Below are 13,373 nucleotides of genomic sequence, written 5' to 3' on the forward strand. Positions count from 1 at the left end.
GTGAGAGTCAGTCTGAAGCTAAAGACGAATGACATCTTGATCTCAGTAGCACGGTTGCCACAGAGTATTCCTTCTTGTGCAGACTCATGATCAGTGATAGAATCGGTAGGGTGTATTTCAAGGTCGTGAGTTGGAACTGGTTTTGTGGACGATGCAGATAGTGCAATAGGCATTGGCTGTACAATCCCAGTCGGACATGATGATAGGCTGAATGATAGCATGTCCTGCAAGCGCTGGTCAGTTTTGACTCGGCTCTAATCATTGTTTGAAGGAAGAGGACGTACTGTAAGCAGTGCTGATTACGATGTCGAGCGTTGACAATATCGCCAGCCTCGTATATACAAGATTATAACAAGTCATCTCAAGACATTCGTCACAAACATCTTCCAAAAAGAAGGTTGTGGGGTCATCATTGTTGGAACGAGTCCAAACGGCGTAGGCTATGTGAGCCATTTGAGGACTGGGCGGTGAGCGACGATTTTCGAGCGGAGAACGGCGAAAAACCTACAGATTCTCGCAATTCTTGCGAGTGCCAGCGCAGGCGACGTACGCGCGGGAACGGGCGGACTGAGGGCCCACATAGTTGCGTGTTGACCCAGATACCGCGACAATAGGGGACAGTCCGTGGCCGCATCTTTTAAGGAACACGCGTTCGATAGGTGCACTGTATCTTATCAGTACAAGAAAAATTTGACATCGAGACGGTGGCAGTGTAGGTTACCTTTGATTTGCAGCTGTGTCTGCGGTTCAGGTCGGGAGATGGCTGCTGCAAGGCTAGACAGACCGAACGACCCCGCCATAGTGTTGAGTCTCTTTTGCAACCACGGTCCAGCCAGAACGTGAGATCCAACCAGAAGAAGGCATCGTCTAGGCTGAGGATGTGGCTCATCGTCAAGGCACATTGACACCTTGCACGGGTCTCGAGCTTCGCGTCACTACAAAGACGACCCCTTCTCGCAAAGTGTATTCTGCCTGCATGCCTTGGTCAGTTGGCACTGGAAGACGGGAGTCAGATACGAGAGGGGCATTGTGAGTTCTGGCAGTGGCATGTAACTTACGCTTCTATGCTGAGATAGTCTGCGCTAGATCCCGCGAGCCCTGCCAGCACGATAGTCAGCTCTAGTTTCCACACAGCGAACAGTAGTATAGAGCATCGTACCGAAGTAGCATATGCCGGAAAAACATTGGAAAGAATACAGCTCCAGCGGTATATACAGAAACAAATGACAGGATAGAGGTGACATCCAGCAGACCAGAGCTTTGCTCTGTCTTTGACCTCAGAGAGCTTTCTTGCGAGGACAGTAGTCGGTTCTCCATGGTGTCTCCAGCTGTCTTCGAAACTCCACATTCCGATCGTAGGACGGGTGGGAGTGAGCGAATGGCCGCTGTGTTCATGACAGTCAGCTCTATTCCTGTAAACGGAAGCGAGATAAAGAGGAGGGAAGCGACGTACGTTTGGCTTGCACGCTTGGCGCGGCGACTGTTGTTCTTGACATAGTTCAGGAGCTCACCAAACTGGTTTCGTGCTCCAAACCATCGAAGTACCGACCTCATGCCATACTCTGCGGACTTCGGTCGCCTGCACTGTAGACCAAAGGTTGTCAATGAGGCGCGGAAAGCTGTACGAGCCTTTGTTTGCGCGGTGAGAGAGGCGAGGGTCCATTCCAAAGCTGCAGTGAGAGGTACACCCTGTGCCACAACTTGCAAGACCGAGCGTATGCTCAGGTCAGAGTCGTCGTGGACCGTGGGTGGGTTGATCAAGATACGACCTTGCCACGCCGTATATATAGCAGCAAAAGAGGCAGCGCAGGATCCGAATGCCTAACCGTGCGGTATACATGGAGATGGAAGAAAAGAGACCTCGGAAATGAGAAGGGAGAGCCCAGAGCAGGGTACACAGTCTTGACGTAAGGAGGCAGCAGAACTGTAAAGAGACAGCTCAAACGTAAAAACGCACCACGAACAGAAAATGACAGCGTAGCAAACCGACGCAATACAAAGCAAGAAGAAAAGAAGCAGCCCAGAAAAACAAAACACAGCACAAGTAAGAAGGCACAGAACAAACAAAATACGAAGGACAAGAAAACAAAGAGCAGCTCAAAACCTCCCCACCACGATCTTATCCAGAGAAAGGAAAGGACAGAGGAATACAGAGTATTCAAAGACGCAATCGTCAGAGCACAAAGCAAAGAAAGCAAAAGAAGAATTAGCAGCAACCCAAAACCAAAAAGGTACTATAGAAGAAAGTAAAGACAAAGGAAGAAGAGATGGACCAAAGGAAAAGAGGATAGAATGAAACAGAAGTCAAGAAGTTAAAGTACAATCCCCCCACACAAACTCAGGTCCGCACTTCCAACGTCATCAATCTTCAGTTTGACCAGGACAAACGAGAGCTTCCAGGCAACAGCACATGTATGACAAACCATGTTTTTCTCCTCTGGACTGGAGCTTGTGAGCTTTGACATCGCAAGAGGTACGTTGCAGACGGGTACATGCACAAAGCCGACGGGAAGCAGAGGTCATAGCTCTCCGATTATCACGCTTGTCCCGCAAGGTATGGCTATTGATCAAGGGATCGGAGCATTGAAGATTGAATCAGCACCGTTTTTGGCGGGTAACGGATATCGACATATCCTGATAGACTACTATAGTGTAGAGGTGGAGAGTGACGGCCATCAAGGTTGGAGGACGGATACTCTGGATCTAGAGACCGATCTGGTGCGGGTTCTTGTCTTCAACCGCATTCTCGGGACCGCATGCACATCGCAGCTATTTAGAGACGTCATAGTCGGGGAGGCATATAAAAAGAGAGGGAAATTTTGAATTACTCGTACAGCACACTATCTAGCTCTACAAACCAATTCTACCAACAGGCGAGGAAACAAACAAGCGTTCGCAAGAGATAACATTACTAAGAACCAATCCAACCCAACAACGCAACAAGGTGTTCACTTTTCAGCATTGACAACTCTCGTTCCGGTGACGAACTGGGTCTCGATGGGTCCCTGACCTCTCAAAATAGCGACAACCTGCTTCCATTCTTCGCCGCCGGCCTCTTCGAGCAGCTTGACGTTTCCAAACATGTAAAAGCCCTGCTTGGCACGGGAGAGTGCAACACACACACGGTTGGCGACGCTCAGGAAGCCGACTTGGCCGATGGAGTTGTTGCGAACCAGAGACAAGACGATGATGTCGTTCTCTTCACCCTGGTATGAATCCACAGTGTGAACCTTGATGCGTGTCTCAGCGACGAGACCCTCAACCTTCTTCAGCTCGCGAGTCAAGAGGCGGCGTTGACCATTGTAGAACGTAAGAACAGTGATCTTGTGTGGCTCGACGCCATTGCTGAGCAGGCCATTGACGAAGTCTATAATCATCTTTGCTTCCTTCTCATTGTAAGCAGACTTGAACTTGTCATGTGCTTCGTAGTTCTCGTGGTGGAATAGATAGGTCCTGAAGTCGCCCAAGCCAGGTACGGAAGGACGATCGAGGGTGCATTCATGGTCCCTGATCTTGTCACCATAGATCGGCCAGAGAAGGCGTCTGACCTCGGGCGGCATACGTCTCTGAACAGTCAGCATCCTGTAATCGACTGTGTTGCGGGCCAGACGCTCAAACAACGAAATATCATAGTGCTTGAAATTGTGGGTGGCCTTCTGAGCACGAGGTCGGAGTTGCTGGTGATCCCCTACCAGGATGAGATGTTGAAGTGAAGGCAGGAGCATGCTCATCATGTTAGCTTCGAGACACTCACCAGCCTCCTCGACCATCACGACATGTGGCTTGAGAGCGAAGATCATTGGACGGTACTTTGCGAAACCAGTGCTAGTACAGCCAATGACTTTGGCATTTGCGAGGACTTGCAGGTTCTTGGTGAAGCTGCCCCGGATGCGATCCTTCACCTCTTTAGCCCATCTGCAGGCGAGAGCGCGAGCAGCCTTGATGACTTTCTGCTTGGCATCGTTGACGAGAAACTTGTAGAGGCCGAGCCTGAAGTGAGGTGGCAGTTTGTTGAGATCACAGAATTTGCTGCTGTTCAGGATCTTCTTGACTTCTTTGGCTTCGAGCGACTTGGTGGCGGCAGTTGTCTTAAGGACACTTCGGTCAAGGAGTGGCATGTATGGGCCATAGAGCTTCTCAATATCATCGTCTTGTCTGGCTTTCTCCACCGTAGCTTCGTCGATCTCTTCTTCTTCGTCTTCGAACTCTTCGAAGCCAAACTCTTGTTGCGCAGGCCAGTAGTGGTCGCTGCTGGTGATCTCGGCGTCTTGACCCAGCCATTTGATGATGCAAGGGACGTCGGGTGCATCTCCATTCGCCTTGTCTGTCGACCACTGTGAGTTCTGCAGTGAATCAATGTGCTTGGGCGTGAGGTAATCAGTGAACATGTCTTCAGTCATGGGACCTGGGTTCTGTCTTGACTCATCGAATGGGGCGAGAGCGTTCTTCCACTCCTTCTCCATATTTCTCATGTTGGCGCCCGCACGACGCAGGCCAGGCGGGTGAATGATTGCGCCAGGGTTGTTCTCTTTGAAACCCTCCATCACGTTGAACAGAGTGCGCTTCTTGACAATGTCAGTATCAGCAGATCGACCACCGAGACGGATGAATGAAGGCTCGAAGGCAGCCACATGGCGGAGGAGTTGATCGAGGGCGTGATTGGTCTGGCAGGCGACGATGAGCGGAGGAATGACGACACCTGGTGGAGCTTTCTGTCTCTGCTCGTCCATCTTTCGCAGCATGATTCGAAGCGCCATGACGGAGACATGAGTCTTGCCTGTTCCGGGAGGACCTTGGATCAAGGCCAGCTCCTTGGTCAACATCTGATGAAGAGCATCCATCTGCGAGTCGTCTAGCATTGCGGCATCCTTGGGCATTGGCCGATTGACGACGTCGTATTGGTAGTCGTTGTCATCGTCAGTGGCATGACTGATGTCCATGAGAGGGTCATCCTTGACATATGCAGGAACCTTGACAGAGTGTCTGCCGGCCTCCCGATCGAGGAAAGACATGCATTCGACTTGGTTGGAGAGTTCGATGAGATCCAGTGGCACATCATCCTCCTCACTGACAGGTGACACGATGTACTCCTGCAGGGGAGTATTCTCGTTGGTCATACGTTGTAGTGCGAGCATGTTGTGTCTTTGGGCCTCGAAGTATGATGAAGTCTCCTCGAGGAAGACATACTCCTGAGCTGGGTCGAAGATGGTTTCCTCGGGCCGTGGGAAAAAAATGTCAATTTTAGGGGGACCTGATAAGGAAGTAAGTACCAAGCGCAGCGTGAAAGACTTGTGAATTGGCTTACTCTGAGTGAGAAGCTCCATGGGTCTGGCGCCGACAAGAGCAATCACGATCTTCTTCTGGAACTTGTCCGAAGCAGGCGACAGGGCAATGATCGAGCCGGACGTGAGGCGTTTGGAGGTGGTCCAATCAATCTTGACGCCTGCGCGGAAGGTTGAGAAGCACATTCGAATGCCCAATCCTCTGCTGCAGAAAGTGACGCCCACGGCGAAAGCCTTGAGATTCTTGTCAGTGAGCTGAAGCAGGTAGCATGAACAGATAGCACTTGCCTTTTCATATATACTAATTCCAGGTGAGGTTTCTCTGTGCTCAAGTTCCGACACATGAGGCTGTGCACGCACAAGCTCGATTGCACGGCGCAGAGCGAAGGTTGATTCCTCGCGGAGGAATTGATACTGTGCCGTGAGGTGTTCATGTGGCGATGACCAGTTGCCCTCGATTTGGTTCTCGGGGACGCGAGGATCCTCACTGATGAGCTGACGCTTCATCTCCTGAGTGTCCGGCACTTCAGGCAGGAAAAGCCACTCATCATCAGTGTCAAGAGGAGGTGCGTTGTGATAATACGCGTTAATGATAGCTTCATGTGGTAGCCGGTTCATATTGATGATGGTTGATGGTTGTGTGCTGCGGGTTGACGTCGATCTCGATGTAGAGCGTGAGGTCGACATGGTTTAGAAGGCGCAAAGGGTGTCTCCTTCTGCTACAAGCGTACAGGTTAGTAGCTGTGGAAATGCAGAGACATATTTGTAATGCGCACTTGGTTGCTGGGAGCGCAGAAATATGGGGCTCTCGGTGTAAGGGGGCCTGTTTTAGATGTGACTCTGCCTTTCTACAGCTGTGGTTTGATGGAGTGGTGGCGGTAGAGGGAGGAGGAAGAAGTTGTTGACGGAAGTTGGTGCGGCGGCGCCTTGCAGCGATTGTTTGAATCCCTGACTTTGTTCACTGCGGGAAGGTGCAGCCAAGTGAGCCAAGTGAGCTTTGCGCGCGCTTTCCATCGAAGCAAGATCCCCTCGAATCTCACTTTGCCCATCATCACAATTCCTTCTACGAGGGAGGGGTCGGCACAGGAAGAGAGCATAGTTGATAAGCCCCCAGCCTTCATCATGGACCTGGTGGTTTACCTATGGTGTACCTTGCCGTTTACGCTGTATTGACCTGGAAGTGACTCCCGTCTCGCCACCTAGTCAGTCCCCTGTACAGCTTTTGATCAATACGAAGGGTCGTACATGATGTTGTGGGAAGAAGAAGCGGCCAAGTCGGCTGGAGTGTTCGCGATACCGGTGGTTAAACTTCGGGAAACCCCACAAAGTGACCCTCGCCGGCGCGAGACTCCGCGTTCGCGACGAACATGGAATTGTTGGAGTCAAGACATGCGCGACACATACGAGCATACACGTTCTACTCACGAGTAGCATATTCACAATAGCTTATCATCTTCGGGTCATCTACGCGACAATATCTGGCCACCACATAGCGAACGCGACAGGCTCCAAAACATATGGGCACTCAGGAGTAGCGACAGTCTATAGGAGCTCGGGTGCGTCATGGTGTCTTTTGAAGATGAGGACCCGATAGAAGGTAAGCAAACATACAAGCCCCGGACTCGTACACAGAGCTGACCAGTGAATAGGGTCCGGCGAAGAATCTCAAGATGAAGACGAAAACATGGACGACAATGACAACGACAACGACAATGACAATGACAATGACGAAGGGGAAGGAGAAGGAGATGACCAAGAGGAGGGTGAGGGCGAAGGCGACGAAGAAGGAGACGACGAAGACGCAGACCAAGATGATGACGGCGACCAAGACGACGACGAAGAAGGCGACGCAGACGGAGATGCCGAATCGCCATCACAATCGCGCCGCCAAAGTCGAGCCTCCCCTACCACATCACGACCGCCCAACCCTACCGTCATGCTGACCTCGCCGTCACCGCGCCCTTCTGCACATCAATCGCCGAGTATGCACCTACCGTGGCCCTCGGTTCGGCAAGAAGCCATCAATGCCGTCACTTACGACATTGTGCCTACCATGGCAGCACCACAGAGCACATCGATCAATGCTGTCGCAGCGACGCCAGACATGAGGTGGGTCTTCAGTGGTGGCTCTGACGGCTACATTCGCATGTACAACTGGGTCGAGACGGCGAATGGCAAAGTGCCCTTGACGGTAGCGCAAAAGCACCCTTTCGTGGACAGCGTCATGAAGGCTGGCAGCTTGACCACATACTGGGAGAATGAAGAGACGTCAGTGCGCACGCCGCCTGCTCAATCTGCTGAAGAAGCAAAAGACTCGTCGCCTGTCTATTCCCTAGCGACACAACACCAAGCGACGTGGCTTCTCTCAGGCCTCGAGTCTGGCGCAATCAATCTACAAACATGCCGTCACCAAGCAGGCACGAAGATCACGACATTGCGCGAACACACTTCAGCCGTCTCGGTCCTCAGTCTGGCTCAAGACGAATACTCGTTCCTGTCAGGGAGTTGGGACAAGACAATTCTCGACTGGGACCTGAATGTCGGCAAAGTGAAGCGCTCCTTTGTCGGCAGTGGCGGCCAGATCTCAGCACTGGAACGCCGTCCCGACTCTTCCTTGCCAGTCCCCCATGTCGCTGAAGACACTCAAATACCCAGCTCGACTTTCTCCTCCAACAACGCCGCTAAACCCCTCACCAACGGTACTTCTGCGCCAGAAGAAAGAAGAGGAAGCAAGAACAGTCAGAATGGCACCGAAGACGCTGCAGGCTCACCAGATGGCTCGTTGTTTGGCGATGACAATGGCTCTCTCTTTGGCGACGACAACATAAATGCTGACAATAGCAACAACAATAATGCCTTTGACGACGACGACGAATTTGGCAAAGCAATAGCCACAGGCTTGCAACAGTCAGAGCAAGAAGACACGGAAATGATGGATGCAGGAGGTCCCGTACAACCATCCGAAGACGCCACAGCCGTATCTCAACATGCCACCGACACCTCACTCTCCCAAGCACAAGCAGAAACAGACGCAGCACCCTCAGACCTCCCAGACGCTCTCCCAACCGCCCTCCCCCACGCCGAAGAAATAACCACAAACGGCCACCACAACACTCAAGAAACCTCCTCCGAACTGCCCCAAACCTCCTCCACAACCTTCCTCGACGCCTCCATCGACGGCACCCTCCGCATCTGGGACCAACGCGTCTCCTCCCCCATCGCCATCATCCACCCAACCCCCGGAGTGCCACCCTGGTGCATGGGAGCCTGTTGGTCAGTAGATGGAAACTCCATCTACGCAGGCCGCAGAAACGGCACAGTGGAGGAGTATAACTTGCACAAAGGCTTTCAAATGGCGACGCCGCAACGGGTGTTCAAGTTACCAGGTGGGAGTGGTGCGGTGAGCGCGGTGAGGGGTATGCCTAATGGTAGGCATTTGATTTGGTGAGCGCTTTTCTGCCCCTGCTTTCTTCGTTGTGATGATGCTAATGTGGAGAAGTGCTTCTTATGATATTTTGCGTCTCTACGATCTAAGAGATGTAGAGAATACTCGCTCGACGGTGCCGTTTCTTATCGTTCCTGGTCATCGCACTGGCGTCATTTCAGCACTGCATATTGATCCAGCGGCTAGATTTATGATTTCCACGGCTGGAAATCGGGGATGGGAGGGTGCGAGCACAGAAGTCATGCTCGGGTATGAGATTGGTTGTGTCATGCCTTCTTGACGAATTTGAAGATGCTAGGGGCAAAAGGAGGGAGAGGAAGTACATGGAGTTTTTTTTTTTCAGGAGGGGAAGAGTTTGAAGTAAAACAGATGATGCAGAGATCTACGAGTATAGTAGACGAGAGTGATATAAAAACAAGTAATCTAGAGGCTTTACAGAACATGGCGATCTGAAGCATGCTGTCGCGATCGTTGAATCTATGTTGTATGATGGCACCGCTTATGCTACCATGAGCTAGGAAATTTTTTTATGGATTTTCGCCCAAGTCGCAGAGATGAGGGGAGTACCCTGTCTCTTGATCATAAGCTAACCTCTCGTCGTTCATCCAATACCACATGTCTTTAGGCTTATAAGGAGTCACTCGTTTGGAATGTTGGATGATTTGCACTTGGACCTGATGATCCTGCAGCATGATATACCTTCACAAGAATATGGAAGGTAAACTAGGAAGTGGATGGTGAATGACCTAAGGCTGCTGCCATCATGGACGGTGTGAGGATCTCCAGCAACAAGGCTCCGGTGTTTCTTCATGATGGTGTTAGTAGCGTAAGCTGGGGATGTAAATTTCTTGGAGGGACTGTAACATCAATGTGGTGAATGATTGCTAACTGACATGTGGTTGACTGATTGTCTTGCAACCTTGCATCGCATCTAGTTGCAGACACTATCAATAACTGGAAGCAAAATTAGAAGAGCGACGATAAAGACGTACAAGACAGGAATGTGAACTTGGGAGGGGCACTTCACAACATGCTGGGAAGACAAGATGATTCCGCCGCATCAAATGTCCAGATCTTTCCAAAAATTCGGTCTTTTCTGACACTATGATGCAAGATTTTGTTCGGCATCAATGCACGAACATTACTTGACATAATTTGACAGGAGACAGGAGAAGAACATGTAATTCGGAACGCACTAGAATTAGCAATGTTGTAATGAACGATGATTCGCAGGAGTTTTGTCGACTAGAAGAGCCGGAACTGTGATCAAGCACCATGATCGAGATTGACAGGGATTTACGACCGAGAGGTACTCTGGTCACGCGAGAAGTCTAGTGAGCGACATGTCTGTCGGACGCCAGTGTCCCTCAGCAGAGCACAACCTCACCACGAAGTCTCAAGTCTCGCGAGCTCGCTCCGACAAACAATTCATAAGTGCCCTCCAGTAGCTGCCACTCAGCAACCTCCACATTCCAAATACTGAAATCGCGACGCTTGAGCTCAAAAATCATCGTGAGCGTCTCACCTACGCATATGGTTCGCTTATCGAAACCACGAAGCTGTCTGGTGGGCTGAGTGTCATCTGGTATGTGAATATACAGCTGAGCAATCTCCGTAGCAGTGAAGTCTCTAGTGTTTGTAACGTCGACGGACACTGTGGCGATGACTGTTCATAGATCTTCGCGACCTCCAGGAATGATGTTTCCACTTGCAAAGGCCGGAAGTGGTCCTTGAGAGATACGCTGCACCTAGAGATTCGTGTAGTCGAAAGTAGTGTAGGTCAATCCAAAACCGGACTCATACCTTGGAGCAATGTTACAAACGGTCAAAGGCGCGATAATCGATAAAGACACCTTCAGAAAAGTCGTCTTGGGGAAATTATCGGTACGTGCTTGAGTTCTGCTCAAGCGCAGGCAAAAGAAGGCTACCATAATCGGACTCAGGGCAACTTGCCACTAAGACTTGCTCTTCCGAATAAGATGTCAACCAAAACAGTCCCTGAGTCCTGTCCTGGAAGGTGTCCGAACAGAACTGCTGTCACGTTCGGTTGATCGATCCATTGATCCACGAGACATATACCTGCGTTGTGGACAACCACAACAGTGTTGTGACACCGGTCGGCGACGTTCTTGACAATGCCATCGGAGAAATCGTCGCGCAAGTTGGCGCGATCGATTCCTGAGATCCAAGACTCAGTCATGATCATGTGAATTCCAGACATGGAAGCAACGCAAGTTTCTCATTGGTTCCTTACCTTCAGCAGCAATAGCGTTGATGAACACAAGACAGACGTCAGATTGGGCATTCACTGTGATATTAGACCCGTAGGTCTCAAAGTTCCAGAACGTGGTACTGCCGTACTTGCGGATCTCTTCCGAAATAACTTCAAAGGGAGAGATAAAGTAGGTCGAGGTTGCTACGCCTGAGTCACCGCCAGTCCAGACCGTACCGTTGAACTGAATAGCCGGCATGAGAGGGCATGACTGGAAGCGGGAGGAGTGAAAGCCGCAGATGGAAGAACGGAAGGAGTTAAGGCCTTGCAGCCAAGTACCACGACCATCTGTTCCGACATTGTAAATGCTGATTGGGCGAGCATCGTATCCGAAAACGGAGATGATGTCAGGCTGGCGGAGGGGCAAAGCATTATTGATATTCTTCACCAGGACGTGACCTTCAATTGCAGATTGACGCAGATTGTGCGCGTCCGCAGGATCTCGAGCATCGATGACCTGATGAGGGCGAGTAAAGTCGGCTGGGAGATCCACACCCACCACTGGTGTGTCTGGACTGTCTTGACCGGAGTAAAACCAGGCAGTGAGAATTTTTGTAGCCATGTCATCGATGCGAGACTCAGGGACGGAGCGATTTCGAACAGCCTGATTGAGGTTTGGTCCCCAGTAGATTAAGCCAGAGGGCATGACCATATCAAGACCAGCGAGGGCGCTATTGACACCAGTATGCTGAGCTGACCAATCACTGAGGACGAACCCTTGGAACCCAAGCTCCGTCTTCAATAACCCGTTTAGGAGATGGCTGTTGTGGCATGCGTAAAGTTCGTTGACTCGATTGTAGGAGCACACTGTTCTCGCCACCTTTTAGCGATGTAAGACTGGAACGTTGGAATTATGAGCGACCTACTGATGCTTGAAGTGCCTGCATGAATTGCATCAGCGAAGGGCCACATGTAGAGTTCATGCATGGTTCTGTCATCGATGTTAGTCGATAGTGTCTCGATCGTCTTTTTGTTCGCATCCGTGGCCTGAAGAGGATTGCGCCCAATCTCCTGCTCGTTTGCAATAAAATGCTTGGTGCACGCAATAACTCCTTGTTCCTGTGCACCTCGCACAGTAGCGCCTGCAAGGATTCCGGCAAGACAAGGATAAGGATCGTTACCGAAACCTTCCCGTTTGCGTCCACCTTGAGCGACCCGACCAAGAGGGCCAACGCCGGCTGGAGCGAGGGCTACTGTGGTACCTTTGCGATGGACCTTCCCAGCCATAGCACGAGCACGGGCGTAAGTGAGGTTACGATTCCAGCCAAGGCAAGTGTTAGCAATTCTGCCATCAGTAAAGCAGACTAGTCACTTGCCTGGATCCGATGTGTATTCCAGCAGGATAGCCGTTGGCCTTTTCGGCAGCGCGCACACCAGCAGGCCCGTCTGCGAGGCACATCCCAGGGAATCCAAGGCGATCGACGGAAGGTATGTTGCCGCCGCAGGAGTTATTGGCACGAATCCCGCCAGTCAGATTGACTTTTTCCTCTAGAGTCATCTGCGCCACGAGCGACATGGCTCTTCCAACGTGCTCGATCCATCCACCTGCACCCCGGAAGGATAGATACCCGGATCATTAACAAAACACCATGTCAGAAATTACATACAAGGAAGTCGCGTCAAGTGCTGTCTGACTTGTCATGGCATACGTAAAGCTGGTTCAAGCTGTTTCGTCACAAAAACGGATACCACATGTTGCGTTGTGTCATTGATCAGATCAAGATTAGGAGTCAATCAAATTTGCCGATAAGCGTCGCAAAGCAGGTCTAATTCATGTCACGAATCCTATCACGGGCTCTTTCAAAAGGCTGGGATGAAGAACGGTACAGCAGAGAGTCAAAAACAGAGCGATTTGTTGTGTTCCCGGCCCATATCACGAGTGCTTGTACTCACGAACGGTACCGTGACAAGAGCGTTAAATTGGGGGCTAGTAACTCCATGCCCACTCCCCTTCTTGCAGCTAATAGTCGTGCTTGCATTCCTGAGCAGTCCTAGCGGGAGAGCAAAAGAATACAGAGACTTATCGACCCGTGATATGTCGTCAGCTACTACTCTGTCTATCTCAATGATTCTTGTGCGGCGCAAGCTCTAATGGAGAAGGTTATAGATTATGACCAATGGGCCGGAGTCCTCGCTAGAGTATGGAAGAACAAGTTACCAGGTAGAGAACTCTTTATATAGTCTCAAGTTCCGATATTACGCTATGTGTCCCGTGCCTCATCGGACTTTTGCAATTCATGTCACATTCCCTTGCCTAAGAAGATCGAGAAGTCTGCGTCAAAACGTGGCATCTTTCTGACCAAAGTCACGGTAATCCAGAAAAGAGTTTCTATGTATGTAGAAGCAAAGACTGGAAATACTTGCCTGCCTCCCG

At 50.8% G+C, this 13,373-nt stretch overlaps 6 protein-coding genes across 6 annotated transcripts; 1 reads left to right on the plus strand and 5 right to left on the minus strand.

The window, feature by feature from the left end:
- Window positions 1–985: 985 nt before the first annotated feature.
- AUEXF2481DRAFT_32045 (uncharacterized protein) lies at window positions 986–1,663 on the minus strand (the record flags this gene model as incomplete). The annotated part of the gene is made up of 4 exons (XM_013485492.1): window positions 986–995; window positions 1,059–1,412; window positions 1,454–1,480; window positions 1,512–1,663. The coding sequence occupies 4 exons, from the start codon at window positions 1,661–1,663 to the stop codon at window positions 986–988; spliced, it is 543 nt and encodes a 180-aa protein (XP_013340946.1).
- Window positions 1,664–2,885: 1,222 nt separating this feature from the next.
- On the minus strand, window positions 2,886–6,233 carry AUEXF2481DRAFT_419167 (uncharacterized protein). Its single transcript, XM_013485593.1, has 4 exons — window positions 6,059–6,233; window positions 5,571–6,001; window positions 5,306–5,516; window positions 2,886–5,251 (listed from the first exon to the last, which is right to left on the minus strand). Exons 2-4 carry the CDS (start codon window positions 5,967–5,969, stop codon window positions 2,949–2,951), a joined length of 2,913 nt encoding a protein of 970 aa, XP_013341047.1. The 5' UTR covers window positions 5,970–6,001; window positions 6,059–6,233; the 3' UTR covers window positions 2,886–2,948.
- On the minus strand, window positions 6,050–6,524 carry AUEXF2481DRAFT_419203 (uncharacterized protein). The gene has a single exon (XM_013485594.1). It carries the CDS (start codon window positions 6,404–6,406, stop codon window positions 6,131–6,133), a length of 276 nt encoding a protein of 91 aa, XP_013341048.1. The 5' UTR covers window positions 6,407–6,524; the 3' UTR covers window positions 6,050–6,130.
- Window positions 6,525–6,666: 142 nt separating this feature from the next.
- On the plus strand, window positions 6,667–9,070 carry AUEXF2481DRAFT_42894 (uncharacterized protein). The gene is made up of 3 exons (XM_013485513.1): window positions 6,667–6,879; window positions 6,932–8,726; window positions 8,782–9,070. The coding sequence occupies exons 1-3, from the start codon at window positions 6,846–6,848 to the stop codon at window positions 9,005–9,007; spliced, it is 2,055 nt and encodes a 684-aa protein (XP_013340967.1). The 5' UTR covers window positions 6,667–6,845; the 3' UTR covers window positions 9,008–9,070.
- Window positions 9,071–10,666: 1,596 nt separating this feature from the next.
- AUEXF2481DRAFT_7543 (glycoside hydrolase family 3 protein) lies at window positions 10,667–12,226 on the minus strand (the record flags this gene model as incomplete). Its single annotated transcript, XM_013485460.1, has 3 exons — window positions 10,667–10,905; window positions 10,982–11,806; window positions 11,866–12,226. The coding sequence occupies 3 exons, from the start codon at window positions 12,224–12,226 to the stop codon at window positions 10,667–10,669; spliced, it is 1,425 nt and encodes a 474-aa protein (XP_013340914.1).
- Window positions 12,107–12,760, minus strand: AUEXF2481DRAFT_42897 (glycoside hydrolase family 3 protein). Its single transcript, XM_013485514.1, has 2 exons — window positions 12,492–12,760; window positions 12,107–12,427 (listed from the first exon to the last, which is right to left on the minus strand). Exons 1-2 carry the CDS (start codon window positions 12,538–12,540, stop codon window positions 12,291–12,293), a joined length of 186 nt encoding a protein of 61 aa, XP_013340968.1. The 5' UTR covers window positions 12,541–12,760; the 3' UTR covers window positions 12,107–12,290.
- Window positions 12,761–13,373: the final 613 nt, after the last annotated feature.

This window comes from Aureobasidium subglaciale (assembly GCF_000721755.1).
Source record: "Aureobasidium subglaciale EXF-2481 unplaced genomic scaffold scaffold_21, whole genome shotgun sequence".
Taxonomy (NCBI): domain Eukaryota; kingdom Fungi; phylum Ascomycota; class Dothideomycetes; order Dothideales; family Saccotheciaceae; genus Aureobasidium; species Aureobasidium subglaciale.

What these genes read in the sequence shown, in the direction of transcription:
- AUEXF2481DRAFT_42897 (XM_013485514.1), bottom strand. Translation starts at nt 12,540, where the DNA reads ATGGATCGAGCACGTTGGAAGAGCCATGTCGCTCGTGGCGCAGATGAC. An exon ending in CGCTCGTGGCGCAGATGACT is followed by an intron (nt 12,428 to 12,491) that starts CTAGAGGAAAAA and finishes GCGGCAACATAC; the next exon opens with CTTCCGTCGATCGCCTTGGA.
- AUEXF2481DRAFT_42894 (XM_013485513.1), top strand. Translation starts at nt 6,846, where the DNA reads ATGGTGTCTTTTGAAGATGAGGACCCGATAGAAG. An exon ending in AGATGAGGACCCGATAGAAG is followed by an intron (nt 6,880 to 6,931) that starts GTAAGCAAACAT and finishes ACCAGTGAATAG; the next exon opens with GGTCCGGCGAAGAATCTCAA. An exon ending in AATGGTAGGCATTTGATTTG is followed by an intron (nt 8,727 to 8,781) that starts GTGAGCGCTTTT and finishes AATGTGGAGAAG; the next exon opens with TGCTTCTTATGATATTTTGC.
- AUEXF2481DRAFT_419203 (XM_013485594.1), bottom strand. Translation starts at nt 6,406, where the DNA reads ATGATGAAGGCTGGGGGCTTATCAACTATGCTCTCTTCCTGTGCCGAC.
- AUEXF2481DRAFT_419167 (XM_013485593.1), bottom strand. Translation starts at nt 5,969, where the DNA reads ATGTCGACCTCACGCTCTACATCGAGATCGACGTCAACCCGCAGCACA. An exon ending in GAATTAGTATATATGAAAAG is followed by an intron (nt 5,517 to 5,570) that starts GCAAGTGCTATC and finishes AAGAATCTCAAG; the next exon opens with GCTTTCGCCGTGGGCGTCAC. An exon ending in CATGGAGCTTCTCACTCAGA is followed by an intron (nt 5,252 to 5,305) that starts GTAAGCCAATTC and finishes CTTCCTTATCAG; the next exon opens with GTCCCCCTAAAATTGACATT.